Raw genomic sequence first — 27,341 nt, 5'->3', positions numbered from 1 at the left:
TTTTTTTTTAGAAGACAGAGTTTTGCTCTGTTGCCCAGGCTGGAGTGCAGTGGTGCGATCTTGGCTCACTGCAACCTCCACCGCCTGGGTTCAGGTGATTCTCCTGTTTCAGCCTCCTGAGTAGCTGAGATTACAGGTGCCTGCCACCACACCTGGCTAATTTTTTTTTTTTTTTTTGTATTTTTAGTAGAGACAAGGTTTCATCGTCTTGGCCAGGGTGGTCTTGAACTTCCGACCTCATGATCAACCCACCTTGGCCTCCCAAAATGCTGGGATTATAGGCGTGAGCCACTGTGCTTGGCCATCTCATCTCTATTAACAACAAAAAAGTAAATGAGTTTAGATCTTCAATAATACTTGCCAAATTGAGTAATTGAGTACAAAATGCTAACCATAAATAGCTTTATATTTTATTTTTAATTTTTAGCCAGGGTCTCACTGTCACCCAGGCTAGAGTGCAGTGGCATGATCATAGCTCACTGTAGCCTTGAACAACTAGGCTCAGGGGATCCTCCTGCCTGCCAAGTACCTGGGAAAATCTTTTTTTTTTTTTTTTAAAGCAGATTCCTCATGGTTCTCTTACTTAGAGAGTTCACAGTTTTTCGCTTTATGTGAATTGCTGCATAAACTTGAAATAAATTTTATTGTATTTTCATAAAATATTCCGTAGGCTGGGAATGGTGGCTCATTCCTGTAATACCAGTGCTTTGGGAGGCCAAAATGGGTAGATTGCTTGAGACTAGCCTGGGCAACATAGCAAAACCCCGTCTCTACAAAAAATACAAAAATTAACTGGGTGTAGTGGGGCACACCTGTGGTCCTAGCTACTTGGGAGGCTGAGGTGGGAGGATGGCTTGAGCCACTGTACTCTAGCCTGGGTGATAGAGTGAGATCTTGTCTAAAAAAAAAAAAAGTATTCTCTAATTTTATAAAATTATATTTTTGTATTTTTCCCGATGAATGTCTCCTATATTGGTTACTCATGGTGCATGCTCCTCAGAGAACACTTCTATCTCCATAGCTTCCCATAGAGGAAGCAGGCAGATGTGACCAAGATCTGTCCCATATGACCAGGCGAGGCACAGCTGAGTGGACCAGTGGTGGGTGCTGGACCCACGGGCAGCCAATCCACAGGATGGTTCAGCCTAAGAGAAGGGCTGAATGATGACATGGGAGATCATCAGTCAGCTGCTTATGGGCAGATAAAAGAAAATACCCACCAAAGGAAGCAGAGAAAGCATAGAAGTGACTGCGGGAGACAGCAAGCCTCTCTCAGTGTGAGAGTGAATACTCTCCATGAGGCCAGCTGAGTGGCTGTACTGTGTATCTTGAGGAAGTTTTGTTTCCCTGTCTTATGTAACTTTAAAGTAAAACTCCATTGCTGAAACAGTTTGAATGCAACACTTGCAACCTACAACCCCCCAAATCTAAACTAACATATAGTCTAAAATTAGATAAAATTGTGGTGTAAATTTCAGAGGCAGTTTGGTAAAAGGGGTTCAGTTTTAACCTTCATCAATTTTAGAAAAAACATTTTGGGAGACAGTATTAGGCCCTTGTACATGGCTTCAATGGGTTTCTAAAAATTTGTCAGCCAAATTTATAGAAACATCTCCTGCTGGCAAAACAAAACAAAATTGGCTGGGCGTGGTGGCTCATGCCTGTAATCTTAGCATTTATATATGTCCCTGCTGCCAAGAGAGGCTGAGGTGTACAGATCATGAGGTCAAGAGATCGAGACCATCCTAACTAACATGGTGAAACCCCATCTCTACTAATAATAGAAAAATTAGCTGGGCATGGTGGTGTGTGCCTGTAGTCCCAGCTATTCAGGAGGCTGAGGCAGGAGAATTCCTTGAACACCAGAGGCGGAGGTTGTAGTGAGCCGAGATCACGCCGCTACATTCCAGCTTGGCAACAGAGTGAGACTCTGTCTCAAAAAAACAAAACAAAACAAAATTATGTTTAAGGTACCATTATGATTATTGGGATAAACACCAGGAGGATCTGTCATAATGGTTTTCTTTCAGAACAGGTGGAAGTTTGCAAGGCTTGTTTCTACCTTTCAAATTAGGGCCTTCACATGGATGTCACCTAATCTATAGACTAGAGCATTGCTTAATGCTTAAACAATTTTTCTCTGTTTTTCATTATCAATAAGGCAGAAGGTCAAACACTTTGGTCATTTACTAGGTCCTGGGTTGTGCTGACCACATTGCTTATGGCACAGATTTTGAAAAACAGCAGCTAATTTTAGTGCAGCAGGGACATATATAAAAATGTTGGAATAGGCTGGGCTTGGTGGCTCATGCTGTAATCCCAGCACTTTGGGAGACCAAGGTGGGTGGATCACTTGAGGTCAGGTGTTCAAGACCAGCCTGGCAATATGGTAAAACCTCATCTTTACTTAAAAAACAAAACAAAACAAAACAAAACAAAACAAAACAAAACAAAAGTTAGCTGGGTGTGGTGGTGCATTCCTGTAATTCCAATTACTCAGGAGGCTGAGGCAGAAGAATCGCTTGAACCCAGGAGACGGAAGTTGCAGTGAGCCAAGATCGCACCATTACAATCCAGACTGGGCGATAGAGTGAGACTCTGACTCAAATGAAAAAAAAAGTTGGAATAGAACATTGCATAGAGATGAGCACTGGATAGGGGTTTGGAAATCTGGATTCTGGTCTTGGTTCTACTGCTAACAAGCCATGTTATACTGGGCAAGTCCCTTCTATTCTTTATCTGTAAAACAAAGGAGTTGTGTACCTGAAATTCTCTGCATTGTATACTTTCCCCAACGAAAATGCCAGCCCTGCCAAAGCAGCATTGTGTGCCTTGTCTGGGGCTGAGCCCTAGAATGGTCTTGGTACCTTGCAGATGCTCAGGAAATATGTACTGCTATTGAACAATTTACGCTGCCCATTGGCCATTAAAAACGCTCTCTTGCATGTATAGAGCCTTAGTTATTTTTCAGAATGCTTTCACTTAGCAGGCACTCAACACTCACAGGTCTGAGTATTCATTTGTTCTCAAGGGGAACACACCTTACTTGCTCATACAGAAATATGAGCATGGAGGAGCCTTGTGGACAGGGAAGAGGACTGGCCTAGGAGTCAGAAAATCTGGCTCACCACTAATGAGTGTGTGGCTTTGGGTAAGTCATTCTGTTCTCCAAAGTCATATTCTCTCATCTGCAAGGTGGGAGGGCTGAATCAGACCCCAGGACCCTTCTGGAGGCACACCTCTGACTCTTGTCCTCTTATTGTTGTAATAGATAACAAATGAGTATTAAGGGCAGATGAAAGAATGGAGAAGAATGTGGAGCTGATGAGGAACAAAGGCAAGACAATTAGCACAGAGACACCAGCTCATTAGAAAACTCAAGATGGGCAGACTATGCTTTTTATGTTCACATAAAATTCTTTATGAGCATCTACTGGGGTGGCTCTTCCTTTGCTATTACTGGCTCAGCAAAGCAGGTCATGCCCTCAACCATGCTGCCCAAGTAGCTGTCACAGGGAGGTGGCACCAGGAGAGAAAGCCTGCCGGCTTGCAAGTCCATGGCAATGTCATGTTCTTTAAACCACCCAATTGTGATCCTGAGGATTCGGCTTTAACTTTTGTAGGCAATTCTGGCCTATCGTATTTTGAGTTCCTTTATGGGCCGGGCGTGGTGGCTTAGGCCTGTAATCCCAGCACTTTGGGAGGCCGAGGGGGGCGGATCACAAGGCCAAGAGATTGAGACCATCCTGGCCAACATGATGAAATCCCATCTCTACTAAAATACAAAAATTAGCTGGGCGTGGTGACACACACCTGTATTTGGGAAGGCTGAGGCAGGAGAATTGCTTGAACTTGGGAGGCAGGGGTTGCAGTGAGCCAAGATTGTGCCACTGCACTCCAGCCTGGCACCTGGTGACAGAGCAAGACTCTGTCTCAAAAAAAAAAAAAAAAAAAAAAGAATTCCTTTGTAAAAAATTACTAGATACCTCACGCTCATTAGGATGGCCATTGTAAACCAGAAACAAAACACCCCAGGAAATAACAATGTTGGTGAGGATGTGGAGGAAGTGGAATTGTTTGTACATTGTTGATAAGTGTAAAATGCTGTAGCCACTGTGGAAAATAGTATGGAGGTTCCTCAAAAAATTAAAAATAGAATTATATGATCCAGCAATCCCACTTCTGGGTATACACCAAAATAATTGAAAGCAGGATTTCAAAGAGATTTTTACACACCCATGTTCGTTGCGGCACTATTCACAATAGCCAAGAGGTGAAAGCAACCCCAAATGTCAGTTGACAAATAAAGAAAATGTAGAATAGACATAAAATGGATTATTGTTCAGCCTGGAAAAGGAGATCCTGTGACATGCTACAACATGTGACGTGGACCTTGAGGACATTATGCCAGGAAAAATAAGCCAGTCGCAAAAAGACAAATACCGTATGATTCTATTACATAAGGTATCTAAAATAGTCAAATTCACAGAAACTAAAAGTAGAATGGTGTTGGTTAGGGGCTGGAGCGAGTCGTTCAATGGATTGAGAATTTCAGTTCTGTAAAACAAAAAAGTTCTAGAACATTCACAACGGCATGAATATGATGAACACTACTGAACTTTATACTTAAACATGGTTGAGATGGTAAAGTTTATGTCATGTGTTTTTCAGCACAATTTAAAAATTGACCAGACACGGAATCCAGTGGTAAGCTACTACTAACCTCGCTGTCACATCAGAATGCCCTTAATTTCTTCAGGCAGGGTCTTTCAGTTCTATGAATAAGAGGCACCAATTCTTTCCAGCATTGCTAAGAAAGGGAATTTTGCAGTTACATGAATGAAGAAAGAGACACAGTCAAGGTAGGGTGGCCAGCAAGATTGTAATTATGCTTGAAAGGGCGGTCTTCTGGTGGAGGGTCCAGGAGGATGGAGAGTCAGGAAACAGCAGGAGGGATGTGCTGACTCTTCGTTGGCAGGGTGACTCTATGGGCCCTGGTGGCCTATCCAGGCTCTGCCACTCAAGATGTTCTGCTGGGTTTACTCCTGTTTCCTGTAGCTTTATACTCCTGCATCTTGCTGGGGGCTCAGTTTAGCCCGTGGGATGAAACACTCTTGTGTGGGATCAACAGTCTGGAAAGGAAGAAAAGCCATGATGAACTTTCTGAGCACCTAAAGGGATGATATGCTCCAAATTTATGTTATTTATTTATTTATTTATTTGAGACAGAGTCTCATCCTGTCACCCAGGCTGGAGTGCAGTGGTGAGATCTCAGCTCACTGCAACCTCTGCCTCCAGGGTTCAAGCGATTCTCTTGCTTCCACCTCCTGAGTAGCTGGGATTACAGGCACGTGCCACCACACCTGGCTAATTTTTTGTGTCTTTAGTAGAGACAGGGTTTCACCATGTTGGCCAGGCTAGTCTCAAACTCCTGACCTTGTGATTCGCCCACCTCAGTCTCCCAAAGTGCTGAGATTACAGGTGTGAGCCACCACGCCTGGCCTGTTTTCGTTTTTTGAAATGCTGTCACCCAGGCTGGAGTGTAGTGGTGCAATCTGGGCTCACTACAACCTCTGCCTCACAGATTCAAGCAATTCTTCTGCTTCAGCCTCCTGAGTAACTGGGATTACAGGTGTGCACCACCATACCCGGTTAATTTTGTATTTTTAGTAGAGACGGGGTTTCACCATTTTGGCCAGGCTGGTCTTGAACACCTGCCCTCAAGTGATCCACCCACCTCGGCCTTCCAAAGTGCTGGAATTATAGGCGTGAGTCACTGTGCTCAGCCCTAAAGTTATTTTTGAAGTATTATTATCTCACCTTCATTTAATTCTTTGTCAATAACAAAAGAAGAAAAGTAGTGACCCTACCAGGCTACTCCCTAGCCATGAACAAGAATCTTTTTGCAAGCAAGGTTGAATAGCTGATCACTGGAAATTGGAATGAATCCAAGAAACTCTTGGAGGGGATAATAAAGATGTTTTCATTATGTAAATGCCCTCCCAAGGGTTGATTAAAGCACATGATATAGCTATGGGCTGGTCCATGTGTCATTCTAGGAAAAGGCAAAGTCTCAGATAACATACCAGAGCGGGTAGCTTAGTTAGTGGCCTCGTAAATTAATTGAACAATTGATCTGAGTGTGACTTTCATGCTGGGGTTTTAGTTACTTTTGATCCTTATAATGTAAGAATTGTGTCTCAATGTGATATTTTTGGCTGTTTAGATTTGTATGTCTTCAAGCTTCACAGCCTAAATGTGAATTACCCCCAAACTACTCAGCAGTGCTCCCTCTGTTTTTGCCTGAAAGGATTACAATTTGTTCATCCATCTGGGCATCCAGATGATGGTGACAGATCCTGCCCAGTTCTTAGGGCAGCCTGGGCTGCTGGAGAGAGACAGTGACTCAGAGAGGCAGTCAGTGGGGCTCAGGTGATAGGTTCAGACAACTGCTACTAAAAGCAAACCTGGCACTCAGACGTATTTGCAAACCTCTACCATCCTGAGCAAAATTCGGTGAGCCTGCTCCTCTTCACCTTCACACAAAAACTTCAAGCTGCCCTTTCTTTCCAGGGACACGCAGTTGCATCAGAATGCTGCTATATTGTTGGTGGCGGAGAAGACTGGGAGGGTTTGGGTGAAGGCTGTCTTGTGCCACCTGGTTTGGCTTAAATCTGGGTGGCTCAAGCTCCACATGCCTTTAGGGATGCTCCTGTCCTGCCTCTCTGCTCTCAGGTCAGCAAAACCATTAGAAACGAAGCCTGAGGCTGTCCTGAGGAAGGAGTGCTTGCTAGATCCATCCCTCCTGGGTGCATGTAGGTGAGTACATTTACCTGCGGCTGAATGGGAGTACCATATGAAGTTAATGCTACATCCTCCTCAGCTCCATCACTGTCTCGGGCTGAAAGCCAAAGGAGGGAAGGGCTGGGTTAGTGTCTGAGAGTCACGTAGAAACAGCACACGAGGACTACAGGAAAACTCCATGGCTTGCCAACAGGCTCTCCACTCTTTAAAAGGAATTCTCAGGCTGGGAGCTGTGGCTCATGCCTGTAATCCCAGCACTTTGGGAGGCCAAAACGGGCGGATCACTTGAGGTCAGGAGTTTGAGACTAGCCTGGCCAACATGACGAAACCCCGTCTCTACTAAAAATACAAAAACTAGCCTAGCATGGTGGCGTGCACCTGTAATCCCAGCTACTTGGGGGACTGAGGTAGAATTGCTTGAACTCAGGAGGCAGAGATTGTGGTGAGCTGAGACCGTGCCACTGCACTCTAGCCTGGGCGACACAGTGAGACTAAATAAATAAATAAGAGGAATTCTCAGTTGTGGCTGTTATTGAAAAAGTTTATGATTTAAAGGAGTTCATTTAAAGTTGATGTGGAAGGCATGGGTAGCATCTGAGGGTTTAGGAGAAGCACACTGGCGTTGGAAGAGCACTAGCTCCGGGTCAGTTCTTGCTCTCTCAGTATTACCTATGTGACCTTGGATATCTCACTCTTCAGCAGTCCCTTTAAGCTTGATTCTCCATAAGCTTGAATTCAATTTTTAAAAATTTTAGGCCGGGGGCAGTGGCTCATGCCTGTAATCCCAGAACTTTGGGAGGTCGAGGTGGGCGGATCATGAGGTCAAGAGATTGAGACCATCCTGGCCAACCTGGGGAAACCCCATCTCTATTAAAAAGACAAAAATTAGCTGGGCATGGTGGCACGTGCCTGTGGTCTCAGCTACTTGGGAGGCTGAGGCGGAAGAATCGCTTGAACCCAGGAGGCGGAGGTTGCAGTGAGCTGAGATTGCCACTGCACTCCAGCCTGGTGCCAGAGCAAGACTCTGTGTCTCAAAAAAAATAAATGAATAAAAAAAAAAAAAAAAAAAAAAAAACATTTTTCCAGGCTGATCTTAAACCCCTGGCCTCAAACCTCCCACCTTGGTCTCCCAAAGTGCTGGGATCACAGGTCTGAGCCACAACATATGGCCTGAATTCAATTTTTAAAATCTGGCATAGTAAAAGAGATCACTTGAGACAATTCTGTATTGTCATAGGATAATCACAGACATAGGTATTTGTTTAATGGCTATCTCCTCAACCAGACTATAAGCTCTGTGAAGACAGAAGTTGTGCCTGTCTCTAAGACCAGGCACTTGCTGGGTACCTAGTTGTTTTTTGATGATCATAGACATAACCATGTCAGTAGCGTTCACACTTAGGGGCTTCGTATTGAGTGGATAGACCCTGGAGAAGGACCGCTTGGCTCTCTCATTTGTGTTACCTACCCAGGCCAAGTTCCTTAACCTTTTGTTACCTTTGTTACCTGATGGAAATAAAAGAGGAATAATGACAGTCATAACAGTAAGTCTATCTCATAGGACTGTTTTAGAGATTATATAAAAATATTATATAAAGTCCTTGGCACGGGGCATGCTATATAGAAAACACTCATGAGCTATCCTTTGTATATGATTATTGGTGGTGGTGCTGCAGTTAGAATAGATGCTCTGACATCCTCTTTTTAGTGGCTTTTTTTTTTTTTTTTTTTAAAGCAGTTGGATGCTGTGATACATGAAATTCTTTCCTTCAGGCCGGGCGCGGTGGCTCACGCCTATAATCCCAGCACTTTGGGAGGCCGAAAAGGGTGGATCACGAGGTCAAGAGATCGAGATCATCCTGGTCAACACGGTAAAACCCCGTCTCTACTAAAAATACAAAAATTAGCTGGGCATGGTGGCACGTGCCTGTAATCCCAGCTACTCAGGAGGCTGAGGCAGGAGAATTGCCTGAACCCAGGAGGCGGAGGTTGCGGTGAGCCGAGATCCCGCCATTGCACTCCAGCCTGGGTAACGAGAGCGAAACTCCGTCTCAGAAAAAGAAAAGAAAAGAAATTCTTTCCTTTATGGTAGAATAAACCGAATCCTTGACTCAACTTTGCTCCTTGTGTCATAACAAGGCTCCTTCACACTCAGTCTCTTGGGAACCAGCTTTCATCCATCATTCTTATCAAACCAGATCATCAGTTAGAAAAGCCCAAGTCTTCCAGCTCTAGCTATAGTTCATGAATTTACAAAAAGGCTGAGTGGCTTTTTTACACTAAATCTGCACCTGTGTGACAGGAAGTCTGAGTTGAGTAAGACCTTCTATTTATCTGTCGAGGAGGCAGGGAGGGACGTGATGAGCAGTATTTAAAGATGAGGAATCTGAGGCTCCTAGGGCTTGAGGACCTTAGTTTGGTCTTAAAGTTGGCAAGAAGCGGAATCTCGAAGCCTGGGCACGTGAGGCCCGATCCTGCACTCTTTCCATTGCCCCTTGCTGTCCAATTATGCTCTGGCTCCCTGAATTTTTTTTTTTTTTAATTTAAATTTAATGTTTTTTGGAGTGTGCAGTGGCACGATCTTAGCTCACTGCAACCTTAAACTCCTGGGCTCAAGTGATCCTCCCCTCTCAGCCTCCTGCGTAGCTGGGAGCACAGGCCTGCACCACCACATCCAGCTAAGCTCTCTGAATCTTTATGAACGTCATCATCCTTGACTTATCTGTCCTTAGACCAAACAAATCCTGCCCATGACCCCACTGTTTTCTTCCCTGCTTTAAGCTAGTTCTCTCTCTGTGACCTGTAACTTGAGAATGACAAAAAAGAACTTTCCGTGCATGAAAGAACCAACAAAAATGACACCAGCTGCGACCTTTTAAGTTGGATGTTCCCTGGTAAGGTGAGTGTGCCTTGAGGAGAAAATGTTGAGAATCATCCAAAAGGGCTATATTTGGCAAAAATTGGAGTTTGCTAGGGAAACAACCAGAAGGGCTGATGTTTGCAGAAATAGTGTTCTCTTGGTTCATCTTGTTTTATACTCGTTGACTCATTTTTATATTATGTAGACTCATTGATTATCTAATATTTTCAAAAAGAATCTTAGGAGCTTTGTCTGTAAGCATCCAAACACTGGATGGAAAAACGCCCACAGTAACGTGACACTTTCTTTTCTTTTTTCTTTTTGAGATGGAGTTTCATTCTCGTTGCCCAGGCTGGAGTGCAATGTGTGATCTCAGCTCATTGCAACCTCCACCTCCCATATTCAAGCAATTCTCCTGCCTTAGCCTCCCAAATAGCGGGACTACAGGTGCCTGCCACTATGCCTGGCTAATTTTTTGTATTTTTAGTAGAGACGGGGTTTCACCATGTTGGCCAGGCCTGTCTTGAACTCCTGACTTCAGGTGATCCACCCGCCTCGCCCTCCCAAAGTATTCGGACACACCTAGCAGACACTTTCAAATACAGATAGGTCTTGCTGTTAGCAAATTTGATATAACGATATTCTAATTAGTCTAAAACAGATAAGGCAGGCAATAATTAGAAGAGTTTTCCCCTCATAAAACAATTCATAGCTGATATTCTACCATATTTAAGATTTCTGCAAACTATATCACATTTAAGATTCTCAATTAAAAGACCTACTAATTTTATTCTATTTATTTATTTTGGAGATTAGTTACCATTTATTCAGGAAGAGAAATATTCCAAAACTTACCAACTCCAAATTAAATATAAAACGAGTATTATATCCATCAACTAATCTAATTAATGAAGAGTATGTTAAAAAAAAAAACCCAAAACCATAATCCCAGGTGCATGTAAATGAAGTAGTTAAACATCAAAAGTAATTTCAGAATTACATCTCTATTTTTATTTTGCATTTTAATTGCTTCATTTACATCTACACAAATTCTTTACACTAATCTTTTTGTTGAAGTTTCCTGTACCTAACACTATGTTGAGCATGTTACATTTCTTTTTTTTAATTTTTAAATTTTTTTAAATTTCTTTTTTTTAGAGATGGGGTTTTACCATGTTGGCCAGGATGGTCTCGATCTTTTGACCTCGCAATCTGCCCACCTTGGCCTCCCAAAGTGCTGGGATTACAAGCATGAGCATGTTAAATTTCAATCAAATACTGTAAGAGCATGTATCTATATTTTTGGCTCAAGATTTTGGTTGAAGCCAACTGATTTTTCAAAGTCCAATCAATATACAGCTTCTCAGGGACACACTTATAACACAGGGCAAATAATATTTATACCCATTTGTTTGGAGTCCTACAGTACACTTGATTGCATTTTCATTCTCCATCCAGATGTTTTTGTATCTGAAAATTAAGTCCATAAGCCACTTGAGAAGAATAAAGCCTAATCTTCTTTAGAAAGAATTCCAGGGAAATGAAATTCTTAATCCCCTTTGCTGATCTGTTTCTGTCCACCAACTCTTACGTTCATATTTAATCTAAATCTCTCATGCCTCTGGGTCCATTTCCACCCACTGTCTTTAGCTAGAGGGGAAAACAGGAAGATCACCTCTTGGGGAGAGTTCTTCATACTTGTGAAATTTTCTTTTTTCTTTTTTCTTTTTTTTTGAGATGAAGTCTCGCTCTGTTGTCTAGGCTGGAGTGCAGTGGCACAATCTCTGCTCACTGCAACCTCTGCCTCCCAGGTTCAAGTGATTCTCCTGCCTCAGCGCCCCCCGAGTAGCTGGGATTACAGGCATGTACCACCATGCCCAACTAATTTCTGTATTTTTAATGGAGATAGGGTTTTACCATGTTGGACAGGCTTGTCTCTAACTCCTGACCTCAGGTGATTCACCCGTCTTGGCCTCCCAAAGTGCTGGGATTGTAGGCGTGAACCACTGGGCCCAGCCATGCTTGTGAAATTTTCAGCTAGGCACCCCTTTCTTACTCTCCTTTTACTGAATAATTCTATTCTCATAACCCAGTGGTAAATCAAATAATTATGTGACTGGAATCACAGCTACAAACAGCATTAGTCAGAAGCGTCACATCACAAATGCATGCCTCATGGACTCAAACAAAATGGGACAGAATTTCAAGAGAGAGCTTGGATAGTCTGATAAAGCACACAGAGCTTAAGAATGACCATCTCATTCTCACTGTCTTCACCTTTCCACACAGGTCTGATATTAAATCCTTTAATCATCTTTATGGGGTTCTGCCAAGCCTCCCCAAGCTCCCCACACTTCTCGTTAGTGGATCAGTGGGTGTCCCAGCTGGAGACTAACCGATGCTGGGTACAATGGCACAGTTGTTCTTGCTGAGCACGCATCTGTTTATACAGTGCCATGATTGTTTCTTGAGCAAACAAAAGCAAAGTCAGTAGTAAGTTGCTTCCCTGCTATCAGCTCATGGCCTACCATAACACTTGGGACGTTTCAGGTTATTGTTATTATACTTCTCTAGCTCTTACCCATTTTGTATCTATTTGTATGTTTTTCCTAGCTAGGTGGAATCCTGCACTTTTAATTGAGTTTTAATCGTTCCTCTAAATTTTGATATTTGTATTTCTTCCAGGTACAAATATCAAAATTCTGATTTTACTTTCTGAGCTTAAGCTTCTGGTTATTTTGCCCAATCTTGGAGAGCAATCCTTCTTTCCTTCCTTCCCTCCCTCCCTGCCTCCTTCCTCCCTCCCTCCCTCCCTCCCTTCCTTCCTTCTTGCCTTCCTTCCTTCCTGCCTTCTTTCCTGCCTTCCTGCCTTCCTTCGTCCCTCCCTCCCTCCCTCCCTTCTTTCTCCTGAGCTGAAGTGATCCACCTGCCTCAGCCTCCCAAAGTGCTGGGATCGCAGATTTGAGCCTCAGAGCCCAGCCAATCTATATGCTCTTTACAACACTATTGATTTTTTTTCCACAAAATTTCAAGTTACATTGATCATGACTATCATTGGCAGACTATTTCCTGCTCAGAAATGGATTTTCTAACTTTGCTTGAGTAATAGTATACTCCTGGCCAAACCAGAAATCATCAGATTTTTGCAAACCCTTGCTTTTCAACTAACATACTCCTTTGAACCCTTTCAGCACTTGCTGGTATTTTGTGGGGTATGGAATATTGATCATTACAAATATCAGTGTATTCTGGTTTATTGTGAAACTCTAAGAATTTTTTTCGCTCTGACTTCTGTTTCCTGGAAACACAGCAGCAGCAACAAAAACAAACACAAGAAGTTCTATCTTCTGGTGAGAACTATGGGAAGTATTTTCAGGAAAGCTTGACTCTGCAATTCTGCCACAAGCCTCAGCGATGTGATTATGCATCATCAACAAGCAATGAAAAACTTTTATACGAAAAAATGTGTAGTGTCAATTTCCAAGTTTTGGTCAACTGAACTGAAAAGAATTAATGGATGCATTTATCTGAACAGGATTTAATTTGAATGTGCAATTAGTCATAGATTACAGCTCAAAAAAAGTGTATATACTTAAAAGGAAGCTTATGTGAATTTTTTTTGAGCCTGCTGAGCATTATGTGTGCTATACAATATATAAAATAACATCATCGTTACACATTAGAAATAAAATGTGAGAAATCAGATGCCTATTAAGACATAAAAATTGATGTAAAACTATGATATTGGGTTTTGGATAATAGCCCAGATGTTTCAGAAAAGGAATTAATGAGTTTTGACATACTTCCAGATAACTGAAATTAGCCACTATTCCCCCCAGGTTTTTGGGGTCCAAGCATCCTTGTTGCCACGGATAATGTGTTTTATTCCTTAACAACATGTAGTCAGGTGGCTTGGATAAAAATATGACCCAGAAAGTATTATGAAAATGTCACATAAGCAAGTTACTTTCTTTCTCCTAATGATCACACATCTGAGTCTTTACTTAGAATTAGGATGTAATGGCTCTTCCTCTTGCTTTTTGTAAACCTTGAAGGATTTTAAACAGTAAATGGTTTGAAAAGTTGCAATCCAGAAGTGATTGGGCTTTATGGCTTTAATGAGTTGATGAGTCCTGTGAATCAGTTTTAGATTATGTTGGGGCAAATCAGCTTTAAGACAAAATTTTAAGATGTCCATCACTGCTGCCAGCATTGGCTTTTGCACTTGACGGCCAACATATCTGGACTTAGCATTAGATGTCATGCAAAATCGCATGGTCCAGGCCTGATTTAGGGCTGGTTAACTCATTTAATAGTGGATGTCTTTCCGTAGCCAGTAAGAACATTCAGAGTCACACCCTTTTTATTTAGGGCCTTTGATTCATTTATGTCTTGGTCACTCCCCATGAAGCTCTACGTTTTGGAAGAACTCATTTTCCATAAAAAATTAACCTTGATTCTGAGAGTGTGCATCTCCATGCTTGAACTATAAAGCCACCCATCCCACATCTGACCTGCTCCCTGAATTCCCCAGGAAAGTACCTCTGGAGAGCTCCTGGTTCTCCACTCGGAAGCTCTGCTGGTAGGCTGCGACGGGACAGGCATTGCCTTGTAAAGGGCCCTCCTGCCTGCACGATCTGTAGAGAATGCAGAGCTCAGGGACAATGTACAGCAGCAGGAAAACCCATGCGTTGGTGACCAGGCCAATGCAGATGACCGGGTCATCCCACTGGGGCTGTCGCTGGAACTGTGGGTTGCCTCTCAGGAGCATGGAGATCCACACCACCCAGATGATGATGGAGAAGAGCACAGTGACAAAGATGAGCCTTCCATGCTGCTTCCAGTTCTCACACGGGCCACAGAAGGTGGCTTTGGAGACGAAGAATGTGAGGGCCATCAGGAAGAGGACATAGACCAGGAGTACAACAAAGTCCACATTGAGCTGGCAGGGTGTCATATGCACAAACATCATACCTCTGGTCATCATGAGAGTCACATACTCAATGGCAATAATGATCTGCAGCAGACTGCAACCAATGGCAATGCACAGAATTGTCGTCCAGGAGAAGGAGACACGACCCCGAACCAGCTTCACCAGGTTGGAGGCATGGGCTAAGAGACACGAGAAACAGAGAGCAAAGAGAACTCCAAAGAGAAAGTAGCGTACAGGGGCAGTCTGTTGATTGAACTGGGTGATAAAGGCAAAAGCAAGTCCAAAGAGCCCCAGCACACTCAGGAGGAAGAGGAGCTGGGTGGGGAGCACATTCCACTGGCTGCAGTCTTGGATCTTTCGCATGAGGAAGAGAAATGCCAAGAGTAGCAGAATTGTGACCACGATGCCAAGTATTGCCAGGGACTCCAGGATGATGCCCCATGGTCCCTCCACTTCACAGGGAAGAAAATAGTCTCCAGTGGACTCGATGCAGTCCTTGTACATGGTGACTTACAGGTGTGGACCTCACGAGAATGGTTTTCTGATGCCCTGCAGAAAAAGCATGAGACAAATTGACAGCTCTGCAGCTCTTAGGTTGGTGCAAAAGTAACTGTGGTTTTTGCTATTAAAAGTAATGACAAGAATGGTGGGCATGGTGGCTCACTCTTGTTATCCGAGCGCTTTGGAAGGCCAAGGCAGACAGATTACTTGAGGTCAGCAGTTCAAGACCAGCCTAGCCAACATGATGATATCCCATCTCTGCTAAAAATATAAAACTTAGCTGGGTGTGGTGGTGCATGCTTGTAATCTTAGCTATTCGGGAGGCTGAGGCAGGAGAATCGCATGAACCCAGGAGACTAACATTGCGTTGAGCCGAGATTGCCCCACTGCACTCCAGCCTGAGTGACAGAGTTAGACTCTGTCTCAAAAAAACAAAAAATAAGGCAAGGATATGGTGGCTCACGCTTGTAATTCCAGCACTGTAGGAAGCCGAGGTGGGTGGATCACTTGCAGTCTGGAGTTCAAAACCAGCCTGGCCAACGTGGTGAAACCCCATCTCTGCTAAGAATACTTAAAAAAATTAGCCAGGCATGATGGCACATGCATGTAGTCACAGCTACTTAGGAAGCTGAGACAAGAGAATCGCTTGAACCCGGGAGGCAGAAGTTGCAGTGAGCCGAGATCTCGCCACTGCACTCCAGCCTTAGCGACAGAGTGAGACCCTGTCTTAAAACAAAAAACACAAAACACAAACAAACAAACAAAAAAAGGTAATGGCAAGAATGGCAACTACATTTGCACCAACCTAATACCTACAAGAATGCCTATTGGGTGGTCCATGCAGGGCACTGTAATGTCTCATTCTGAAATGAGGACACCTGGGCATATGAAAGAAATATCTTTACCAAAATTGTCCCTAGGACACTGCCCAGAGCCTCATTTTGTTGGACTCCTGCTACTTATCTAAATGCTAAGCTTCCCTACAGGGAAAAAATTCAGAGATATATGCAAACATAGTCTAAGGGGATGGGAAATGCCATCATAGTATATTACCCCAAATTTGTAAGAGTTTTATATAGGATGCCAGTAAAGGAAATGATAAAGGCAACCTAAACCCCTCAAAACTATCTTAGCTTCGTCCTGCTCAGAAAAGCTGAACAGACTTCACTTGATAATATGTCCATTTGTGTATCCCAATTTCCAAGGCTTTTTGAAAGCTAATACAAACTCTTTTTCATAAAAGGAGGTGTGTGACAATGTTTGCATGATTGATGGAATTTGGTTACATCAGGCTCCAGAACAAGGACTGCCAACATTAAGGGATCACTGGATCATTCTAGACACTGATGCATTGCATAAAGGAGACAGGCAGATGAATTACTGGGAATAAAGTTTCCCAGTAATTTTAATGACTGTTCCTTCTTTTAGTTCAAGTCAATACAATGCAACAGGTTGTAATTAAACACCTATTAGTTGTTCATCAAAGAATTGTACAAAATGGTCCCTTTCTTTAAATACCTTTTTGAACAGTTAAGTACCGAAGTCTATGTCTTGATTGAGGTCGCCCAGGAAAAAGATCCCATGGCCTGGCGCAGTGGCTCACGCCTGTAATCCCAGCACTTTGGGAGGCTGAGGCGGGTGGTTCATGAGGTCAAGAGATCGAGACCATCCTGGCCAACATGGTGAAACCCCATCTCTACCAAAAATACGAAAATTATCTGGGCATGCTGGCACGTGCCTGTAGTACTAGCTACTCAGGAGGCTGAGGCCAGAGAACCACTTGAACCCGGGAGGCGGAGGTTGCAGTGAGCCGATATCGTGCCAATGCAATCCAGCCTGGTGACAGAGCTAGACTCTGTCTAAAAAAAAAACCCTACATTCATTTGAAAAAAAAAAAAAAAAAAAAACAACTCCACTGCAATTGAATACTCCTTAGTTCTACTTCCCTTCAGTTATCCCCAGACCAGATGGCTGGAGTGACCCCGGTTACAGCTGAGGGTATGGCCCCCTGATTCCGACTTACCTTCTCCGTGTCCACTCTGGAAGCTGAGGCTGTAGTGTTGGTGAGGTTGTAACTGCCAATGAGTAAGAAAGAGCCAACCTCAGCTTCTTTAATCTCTCCCTAAATGGGCGGAAGAACCGTAGGCTCTCATCGAGGTTCCTGCAGTCTCTATAAAAAGAACCGGAAGGACAAAAAGACACACCTCCTCCCATTTCACAGCAACTTTTCTACAGAGATTTCCTTGGGGAGAACAGTCCTTTTTTTTTTTTTCTACTGCTGACCAGAAGCACCTTGGCCTTAGGGAGTGGGTGTAAAGCTGAAAGCGAGGGGAAATCTAGGAAAGACGGTTTCTTCCCTGTGTTTTCCAACACATTCAGGGAAGCTACACGAGGCCCTCAGGTGACTCACACCAGGATACTTCGTCCTTCTTCTGACCTAGTCCCTAAAAGCCATCTCTGGAGACTTTCCCATATCTTGATTTTTGTTGTTGTTGTTGAGATGGAGTCTCACTTTGTCACCCAAGCTGCAGTACAATGACACGATCTCAGTTCACTGTAAACTCTGCTTCCCAGAGTCAATCGATACTCCTGCCTCAGCCTCCCGAGTAGCTGGGACTACAGGCATGTGCCACCACATTTTGTATTTTTAGTAGAGACGGGGATTTCACTATGTTGGCCAGGCTGGTCTCGATCTCCTGACCTCATGATCCTCCCTCCTCGTCCTCCTAAAGTGCTAGGATTACAGGTGTGAGCCACCGTGCCTGGCCCTCATATTTTTATTTTCATTCAAAAGAGCATCCATTCAACAAAGTACAGGTAATGAGAGTTTCACTAAGGGAGGGTGGTTTTGCTTACTTCTGGCATTAAAACGGCCAGTGGCAGGCAAAACTGTGACAAGTCAGGGGAAATTTGTCTTCTCTACTAATGTCTTTTCCTTTCTTTTGAAAATCCTTTCTCAGGCCCAGGCTTCCCACAGCGGGTGAACTCTTACCTGCACCAGCCAGCCCTAGTATTGCTCAAGGCTTTGGTTATAATTTTCCTTCATTCTTCCTCTCCTTCTTGCTCTGGGTCTCGTTCCATGGGGCTTTTCTAGGCCCTGAGATAAAGAACTGACAATTAAAAGTCACCGGCTGATACTGGACTACCATATTCCTTTTCTCGTATGGTGACACAAAATACAGCACAGCACAGTGTCCAGCCTACACCTGCCAACCACCTCCGCCATCTCCGAGTTACACCTTGATTCTTTTCCTGAATATGTTTTTTTTTTTTTTTTTTTTTGAGATAGAGTCTCACTCTGTCACTGCATCCTCCATCTCCTAGGTTCAAGTGATTCTCCTGCCTCAGCCGCTCAAGTAGCTGGGATTACAGGTGCATGCCACCACGCTAGGTTAGTTTTTTATATTTTTGGTAGAGACAGGGTTTTACCATGTTGGCCAGGCTGTTCTCAAACTCCTGACCTCAAGTGATCCACCTGCCTCTGCCTCCCAAAGTGCTGGGATTACTGGCATGGGCCACTGTACCCGGCCCCTGAATATATGTATTTTGACAGGGGACTGCTGAAGACCTCGAATCAGTGCTTGTTTAGTTTCAAGGCATTTGTGATCTGGCTCTGCCCTTCTTGTTCACCTGTACTTCCTTCACATCTCTAGGATCTATGATTTAGCCCACTTGGTTTTCCCACAGCCTCACACACAAAAAATAAGTTCCTATCTGCTCACCTTCTCTTAGATGAGCCTGTCCCAAACTGCCTTTTGCTTGATTCCCATTTATCATGTTTTTGACCCAAATCCTTTCCCTCCCTGTAGGATTTTGTTCATCTTATCTCCTCTATGACTCTTCCTGCCTTCCCTCATCATTCTAACCCGCGATGATCACCTTCCACCAGGAACTCTGTAAGGCTTGGGGTCTATTCTATTCAAATTCACAGAACCCCTGTTTTCTGCCTATTAGTTAACTTATGAATACATATTAAGTAATAATGAATTGAAATAAATGAATAATAAATAAGAAGTGTCTCCATTTATGTTATTTGAATTAATGTCATCTCCTGATTGCATTTGTAGCTGCCTGGGTGTCAGCTTGCACATTTTCTGTCCCCATAGTACCTGCTCCCACGTGGACGACTTTCTAGGTGATGGCTGGTTTGATGAATGGAATGATTCTAAAGATAAAATTCCAGACCCTTCAGAAGGTCCTTTATAGCGGTACAGTTTTTCAACAGATGTGTATTTATGGAAAGCACCTGCAAAGAACTGAGAAACTAACAAACCCTTGACAAAATCATTCTGAAGTGGTGTTCTATCTTTAGAGATTCCTTAACTTCAACAAGCCGTTTTCTCCTATAAGAGAAGAAAATCCGAGGGATGAAAGTGCTCCCTTTCACCTGCTCTGGGTGTAACAGCCGCCTTTCTGAAGCTGTGAAGGCTAACATTTACATTAAGGGTAAAGGGATTTTCTGGATGATGAAATATGACATCCATGAGCATCCACTCCAAGAGTCTAGTGAGTGGTTAAACTGCTGTCAGTCAGCAGGATCACAGGAGGATTTTCCATTTAATTCTTCCAGGAGCACTGTTCTGTTGATCTGGCACCTCCCACCTGCTTCCTGCTGCTTAGTCGTGGTTGTTATTCCTCCTCCTTGTGATGTTTTGGTTTCTGGTCTGCTTGTCTTCTAAGGAGATTCCTCTTGAGCTCCTGATGGCTTGAGGCCGGTGGATTTACGGGTTAATGACCACAAAGCCCTTTGAGCACCTTAGATAAAAGTCTGTGTCCCAGGTAGTAATTATTGTTATTTTAAAATCTAGCATTATAGAATTGACCCATCTGCAGCTAGTCCTTAAAGATATGAGGGGCCTTTTGCCTGCACACATCTGAATGACTCACAGCTCATTTCTTTTGGCTTCTATGCCAGATCACATCAGAACAAACAGCTCGGATATGGCTTTGATTAATCAAAATACACCGATGGCAATGAGTCCAATAAAAATGGAAATAAAACAGTCAGGACACCAAACGCCTTATGTCAAACACCTATTTATGTTGTTTCCTTCTCACAGAAACAGAGCTGGAGGGAATGCTAAAGGTTACCTAGCCTAACCCCTATTAATAATTAATAATAAGGAAGCCAGTGTTACAACATGAGGAATTTAATAATAAGGAAGCAGAGGCCCAGAGATGAAGGGATGTGCTTACCATAAGGAATGCTGAAGACGACGGCCAGGGTTTTTTGTCTCCTGGCCATATTCTTGCTGTTGTACCAGGCAGCTTCTCCCGACTCTTCCCACCTTATAAGGACAGGCTTTTAGAGAGACGTGAGCCCTTAAGCATGATTTGACCAGAACGGAAAAAAAAAAAAAAAAAAAAAAAGAATGTGAAAGCGCCTCACATATTCTTCATCCTGCAGCTATCATGACTGGCCATGTGAGGACAGTCTGTGTGGGACAGGATGCGTCGGTCAGAGGTAGCTCGTTTGTTCTTTTGCTCACTGGCATCTCCAGCGCTGGCGTCACCAGGGTGTAACCAGTGCAGTTGCATGGGGAACCCCACTCAGAAGGGCCCTGTGCTTGGAATCTGCTACCCTGTGGTTGCCATATTGAAATTGTTAATACTTGCATCTTTGAATTTGTGTTTGGTAAGTGAAGTGGGGCAGGGCACATAAGCATGTGCTGAGGCTCGAGCCTTGACTCACACCCCACCCTGCCTTCCATGGCCTCCCCTCCTTCCTGAGACAGGTTTTTGGCCACCCACCCTGGGTTGCCCGGCTAGCTTCCCCATTTCCACTTCTGCTCTGTGACTACTGCCGTCCCTCACCTGGGCTCATCTGTCTGCTGTGGGTTGGAACAGTGAGACCTTAGAAATAAGGAATGGACGGCCGGGCGCGGTGGCTCAAGCCTGTAATCCCAGCACTTTGGGAGGCCGAGGGGGGTGGATCACGAGGTCGAGAGATCAAGACCATCCTGGTCAACATGGTGAAACCCCGTCTCTACTCAAAATACAAAAAATTAGCTGGGCATGGTGGCACATGCCTGTAATCCCAGCTACTCAGGAGGCTGAGGCAGGAGAATTGCCTGAACCCAGGAGGCGGAGGTTGCGGTGAGCCGAGATCGCGCCATTGCACTCCAGCCTGGGTAACAAGAGCGAAACTCCGTCTCAAAAAAAAAAAAAAAAAAAAAAAAAAAAGAAATAAGGAATGGACTTGTTCATTTCCAAGCAGGGCCGCATATTTTCTTTCTTTCTTTCTTTCTTTCTTTCTTTCTTTCTTTCTTCCTTCCTTCCTTCCTTCCCTCCCTCCCTCCCTCCCTCCCTCCCTCCCTCCCTTCTTTCTTTCTTTCTTTCTTTCTTTTTCTTTCCTTCTTCTCTTTCTCTTTCTTTCTTTTGTTTTTCTTTCTTTCCTTCTTTCTTTCTCTCTCTCTTTCCTCTTCCCTTCCTTCTCTTTCCTTCCCTCTTTTCTTTTCTTTTCTTTTTTCTTTTCACAGAGTCTAGCCTTGTCTCCCAGGCTGGAGTGCAGTGGCATAATCTCAGTTCACTGCAATCTCTGTCTCCTGAACCAAGCGATTCTCATGCCTCAGTCTCCTGAGTAGCTGGGATTACAGGTGTATGCTACCACATCTGGCTAATTTTTGTATTTTTAGTAGAGATGGAGTTTCACCATGTTGGCCAGGCTGGTCTTGATCTCTTAACCTGAAATGCCCCACCTGCCTTGGCCTCCCAAAGTCCTGGGATTACAGGTGTGAGCCATTGCACCCAGTCTGGGCTGCATATTTTTGTTTTTGCATTTGGCTCCAGAAATTATATCACTGGCCCTGGGTATGTTATTCAGTTTTCTGGTATTTGATGCATAGTTTGATCAGTTTTCTATCAGGATGTGAACATTGCACGGTTTAATTTGATATTGATGTAATGTGCAATTTGTTGTGAAGTGCCGTAGTAATTGATTAGCAAATTGTCAAGACTCTCAACTGAGTGTCACTTATGAGTGTCAGGGTATTTTTTGGAATAGAAGTCATTCTACTTTTTTTTTTTTTTTTCAGTTTGTAGCTATTATAACACTTTAATTGAACTAGTATACATTCTCTTATACAGAGCTGCTTTATTATTAGAAAAAAGCAGGTGATATAAAAATATAGAGGTATATTCAAGTTCAGCTTGTTGACACTTGTACTATTAAAGAATAATTAAAGGCAATTGTTTTTTTTTTTTTCAGTTGGAGTCTGACTCTTGCTGCCCAGGTTGGAGTGCAACGGCAGAATTTTGACTCACTGCAAACTCTGCCTTCTGGTTTCAAGCGAATCTCCTGCCTCAGCCTCCTGAGTAGCTGGCATTACAGGCACCCGACACCACACCAACCTAATTTTGTATTTTTAGTAGAGACGGGGTTTCTCCATGTTGGTCAGGCTGGTCTTGAACTCCCAACCTCAGGTGATCTACCTGTCTTGGCCTCTCAAAGTGCTAAGATTACAGGTGAGAGCTACCATGCCTGGCCAAGAGGCAATTTTTTTTTTTTAACTGCAGTTACAGTATGGTATAGATTTTGTGATTCAATTTAATCACAACACTGATGTTGCAAATTGCCAACACTTTTAGTCAGATCAGCTATGACTGACAAGACAATTTTTATGAAGAATTTGTTGTGCATCTGGAAGTATAAATTTGACAATATTGAGGAAAATATTGACTCTAATAAAGCGTGGTGGCTCACTCCTATAATCCCAGCACTTTGGGAGGCTGAGGCACGCAGATTTCTTGAGCCCAGGAGTTCAAGACCAGACTGGGCAACATGGCAAAAATCCATCTTTATAAAAATATACAAATATTAGCCAGGCATGGTGGTGCACACTTGTAGTCCCAGCTACTCAAGAGGCTGAGGTGGGAGGATCACTTGAGCCCAGGGGGTTGAGGCTGCAGTGAGCCCAGATGGCACCACTGTACTCCAGCCTGGGTGGCACAGTGAGACTCTGTCTCAAACTCCCCCCACCAAAACCCAAAAGAGAATACTATTTTTTATTTTATTTTATTTGAGTTGCATTCTAAAATGGAAAAAATATATGCAAGATCTGATAGTGAAGATTATTTAAATGTGATTTATAAAATATGCAAGACAACAAAAATGACAGACTCAACATGTAATTTACAATAAAATTTTTATAATTGAAAGCTTAAAACCTTCAAAATAAAAAAACATGCCTGGAAAGACAACATAATATCTTGTCAATAAGTCAAGAAAATGTTTCCAAAGGAAAATTACATGTGATTATTAATAATTTATAAGTTGTCAACTACTATTAATGAAAGAGCCTTATAATCACCTACTTAGTAGTGTATTAGGAGCAAAAAAAAAAAATGGGTCATGCAGCTGTCAAAAATTATTCTTACAGGATGGATGAGATTTTTGATGATAAAATGATAAATCAGCTGAAAAATTGAAAATTACACCTTTTAGTAACCCGTAATGTCTCATCAAATCTATACTATTATAGAACAATAAGAGGGAATGTTTTTAAATGTAATTACATCCTGGTACAGATTTTGTGATTCGACTTAATGAAGAAAGCACTGATATTGCAAGTTGCCAACACTTTCAATCAGATCAGATATGACTGACAAGACAATTTTTATGGAGAATTCATTGTGTTGTTTAAATTTTAGTTTATTTTATTATTTTTTGAGATAGAGTTTTGCTCTTGTTGCCTGGGCTGGAGTGCAATGGCACAATGTCGGCTCACTGCAACCTCCGCCTCTTGGGTTCAAGTGATTCTCCTGCCTCAGTCTCTTGATTAGCTGGGATTACAGGTGTGTGCCAGGACACCCAGCTAAGTTTTTTTTTGTATTTTTAATAGAGACAGGGTTTCACTGTGTTGACCAGACTGGTCTTGAACTCCTGACCTCAGGTGATCAGCCTGCTTCAGCCTCCCAAAGTGCTGGGATTACAGGTGTGAGCCACTGCGCCCGACCTTAAATTTTATTTTACACTCAACTGGATTAGATATAATCTCTCAGTTGGAAAAGTATATTGCTTATTGAATATTATTTTTTTTTGATTTTTAGGTTTTATTTTAGGTTTGTGGGTACGTGTGAAGATTTGTTACATAGGTAAACTCTTGTCACAGGGGTTTATTATACAGATTATTTCACCACCCAGGTATTAAGCCCAGTACCCAGTAGTGATCTTTTCTGCTCCTCTCCCTCCTCCCGCCCGTCCCGCTCAAGTAGACCCCAGTCTCCATTGTTTCCTGCTTTGTGTTCATAAGCTGTTATCATTTAGCTCCCCATCATAGGTGAGAATATGTGGTATTTGGTTTTCTGTTCCTGCGTTAATTTGCTAAGGATAATGGCCTCCAGCTCCAGCTATGTTCCGGCAAAAGACATGAACTCATTTATGTTATAGCTGCATAGTATTCCATGGTGTATATGTATCACATTTTCTTTATCTAATCTGTCCTTGATGCGCGTTTAAGTTGAAAGTTGATTCCATGTGTATGTTATTGTGAGAAGTGCTGCAATGAACAATCATGTGCGTGTGTCTTTATGGTAGAATGATGTATATTCCTTTGGGTATATAGCCAGTAATGGGATTGCTGGGTCCAATGGTAATTCTGTTTTTAGTTCTTTGAGGAATTGCCATACACTGAATATTATTTAAATTGAAAAAAAAAAAGTAAAAAAAAGTGTGTTGACAACAAATAAAACCAGAAAATATGGCAGAATTAATATTGTTAAAAAACAAACAAACAAACAAACAAACAACTAATAACAGCCCTGGTTTATTCATCATGAGGCTTTGGCACCTAAAGAAATTTTGCTGAACTTCATGGATTTATTGAAATCAAATGAGATGCCAATGGGCAAAACTTGTAGAAATATTTTGTCAGATATTGAAGCTGACCATATCCACTTACTACACATAATCAAAGTCCTGGTTACCATGAGGAAAAACACTCAGAAATAAGATTTGGATTTTGTTAAATTGAAAAGCTCTCTCCTATGGCAAACATTTTTGGAAGTGGTATTTGGATAGTCAAAGTGCACATTTAGCTGATTTGGGCGCAGCGTATTCTTTTTCTTTTTTTAAGACAGGGTCTTGCTCTGGCACTGGCACTGAAGTTCAGTGGTGCGATCAAAGCTCACTGCAGCCTTGAACTCCTGGACTCAAGCATAACTGGAACTACAGGTGCACACCACCACGCTCAGCTAATATATTTTTTTAATTAAAAAAATTTTAGACCGGGTGCAGTAGCTCATACCTGTAATCCCAGTGCTTTGGAAGGCCAAGGTGGGTGGATCTCTTGAGGCCAGGAGTTTGAGACTAGCCTGGCCAACATGGCAAAACCCCATCTCTAGTAGAGATACAAAAATTAGCCAGCTGTGGTGGTGCACACCTGTAATCCAAGGCTACTCAGGAGGCTGAGGCATGAGAATTGCCTGAACCCAGGAAGCAGAGGTTGCAGTGAGCCAAGATCATGCCATTACTCTAGCTTGGGCGACAGAACGAGACTTTGTCTTAAAAACCAATTGGAGAAATCCAAACTACGGTGGAAAGGGAGAGCTCACTGAGAACCATCCAGCAACCTGACCACAGCTGGTCTTCCCTGGACACCTTGAACCACACTGTCCAAACCTTCTTCACTCCTGTCAACACTGGCCATTCTCCTAACTATGAGATGATCAAGAAGGAGCACGAGGTGACTGTGCTGGGGGCGCCCCACAACCCTGTTCCCCCGACATCCACCGTGATCCACATCCGCAGCGAGACCTCCGTGCTCGACCCTGTCATCTGGTCCCTGTTCAACACCCTCTTCATTAACTCCTGCTGCCTGGGCTTCATAGCGGTTGCCTACTCCGTGAAGTCTAGGGACAGGCAGATGGTTGGCGACCTGACGGGGCCCAGGCCTATGCTTCCACTGCCAAGTGCCTGAATGTCTGGGCCCTGATTTTGGGCATCATCATGACCATTCTGCTCATCATTATCCCCGTGTTGAAACTCCATGTCTATCGATAGAGCAGGAGGCAGCCTCCAAGCCAGGAGCTCTGCCCATGACCTGTATCTCACGTACTCCATCTTCCATTCCTCTCCCTGCCCCCGGAACCGAGTTCTGTATCAGCCCTTTATCCTCACACACTTTTCTACAATGGCATTCAATAAAGTGCACGTGTTTCTGGAAAAAAAAATTTAAAAATTTTTCGTGAAGACAGAAACTCACTATACCAGACTGGTCTTGAACTCCTGGCATCAAACAATCATTCCACCTTGGCCTCCCAAATTGCTGGAATTACAGGTGTGAACCACTGCACTCAGCTGTATAATACACTTTAATACGTTAAACACATTTTAAGGAATCAAAAGGCAGGAATTTTAAAAGGTGGCTGTAATTATCTGACATTCTTCCCAAAGAGAGGTGGGGTCTAATTCCTCTCCACTTGAATCTAGGCTGGCTTTAGCGACTCTTTTGTAACCAATAAAATGCGGTGGGAGTGAGGATGCGTGAATTCCAAGGCTGGGTGAAAATTAGCCTTGCAGCTTCTGTTTTGGTCTCTTATACCAAAAGGCTTGGTCCAAAGGCTCTTCCTAGGACACAGCTGCCATGTTCTGAAAACCCCAAGCTACGTAAGAGCCTACATATAGATTCTCTGGTCAATAGTACCAGCTGAGCCCAGCCTTCTAGCTATCCTTGACAAAGCACCAGACATGTGAATGGAAAAACCATCTGGGAAATTAATCCTCTTGTTCCACTTCTTCAATTGAAACTCCACTGAACAGAATTTAAGTGTATGTCTGTATGCAAGAATTATTTGCATTGCTATCAGTTTTCCATATGTTAACTTTTATTTCTGCAGAGTTTTTAAATAGCCTAGTCAAAGTCAAAGGCACATATCCCCATAGGACCAGATAATCCCAGAGGCCCCAGCATTCCATGGAAGGGATATTCATCCTGAAGTCTTAAAACTTTCCTTATAAAGGTAATAATTATAGCTGCTGCATGTTCCCAACCTTGTTGTAACACATAGAAGAGAACATTATAAAATCAGTTTGAATGAAATAAAATTAGAGATATTGCTACATCTCATTTTTCTTTCAAAGTCACAATGATTACTTTTCAGAAGACAATAAGAAGCTTGAAAGAAAAGCATTTCAATAAAAGATCTATTTTCTTTTCAAAACTCCGAACCAATAATTGAATTAAACCTGGTGAATGAAGAAGAGAAAAACTGATTGTATTTAATTCTTTTTTTCTTTTTGTCACC

At 42.9% G+C, this 27,341-nt stretch overlaps 1 protein-coding gene and 1 pseudogene across 2 annotated transcripts; one reads left to right on the top strand and one right to left on the bottom strand.

The window, feature by feature from the left end:
* Positions 1-4,599: 4,599 nt before the first annotated feature.
* On the bottom strand, positions 4,600-17,279 carry GPRC5D (G protein-coupled receptor class C group 5 member D). 2 transcript variants are annotated; one of them, XM_003934534.3, is made up of 4 exons: positions 17,122-17,279; positions 14,207-15,146; positions 6,834-6,901; positions 4,600-5,132 (listed from the first exon to the last, which is right to left on the bottom strand). In XM_003934534.3, the coding sequence occupies exons 2-4, from the start codon at positions 15,099-15,101 to the stop codon at positions 5,061-5,063; spliced, it is 1,035 nt and encodes a 344-aa protein (XP_003934583.1). In that variant the 5' UTR covers positions 15,102-15,146; positions 17,122-17,279; the 3' UTR covers positions 4,600-5,060. The 2 variants fall into 2 exon arrangements, with proteins under 2 accessions (XP_003934583.1, XP_010343408.1); XM_010345106.2 differs by lacking the exon at positions 6,834-6,901 and having other exon boundaries at positions 5,073-5,132; positions 17,122-17,278.
* Positions 17,280-19,465: 2,186 nt separating this feature from the next.
* Positions 19,466-26,097, top strand: LOC101036234 (interferon-induced transmembrane protein 3 pseudogene; annotated as a pseudogene).
* Positions 26,098-27,341: the final 1,244 nt, after the last annotated feature.

The sequence above is a fragment of the Saimiri boliviensis genome, chromosome 7 (assembly GCF_048565385.1).
Source record: "Saimiri boliviensis isolate mSaiBol1 chromosome 7, mSaiBol1.pri, whole genome shotgun sequence".
NCBI classification, from domain to species: Eukaryota; Metazoa; Chordata; class Mammalia; order Primates; family Cebidae; genus Saimiri; species Saimiri boliviensis.
Note: the sequence above shows the minus strand (reverse complement) of the source record. Positions and strands in the feature narration are given on the sequence as shown.

What these genes read in the sequence shown, in the direction of transcription:
- GPRC5D (XM_003934534.3), bottom strand. Translation starts at nt 15,101, where the DNA reads ATGTACAAGGACTGCATCGAGTCCACTGGAGACTATTTTCTTCCCTGT. An exon ending in GAACCAGGAGCTCTCCAGAG is followed by an intron (nt 6,902 to 14,206) that starts GTACTTTCCTGG and finishes TTTGGCTTTCAG; the next exon opens with CCCGAGACAGTGATGGAGCT. An exon ending in GTACTCCCATTCAGCCGCAG is followed by an intron (nt 5,133 to 6,833) that starts GTAAATGTACTC and finishes CTTCCTTTCCAG; the next exon opens with ACTGTTGATCCCACACAAGA.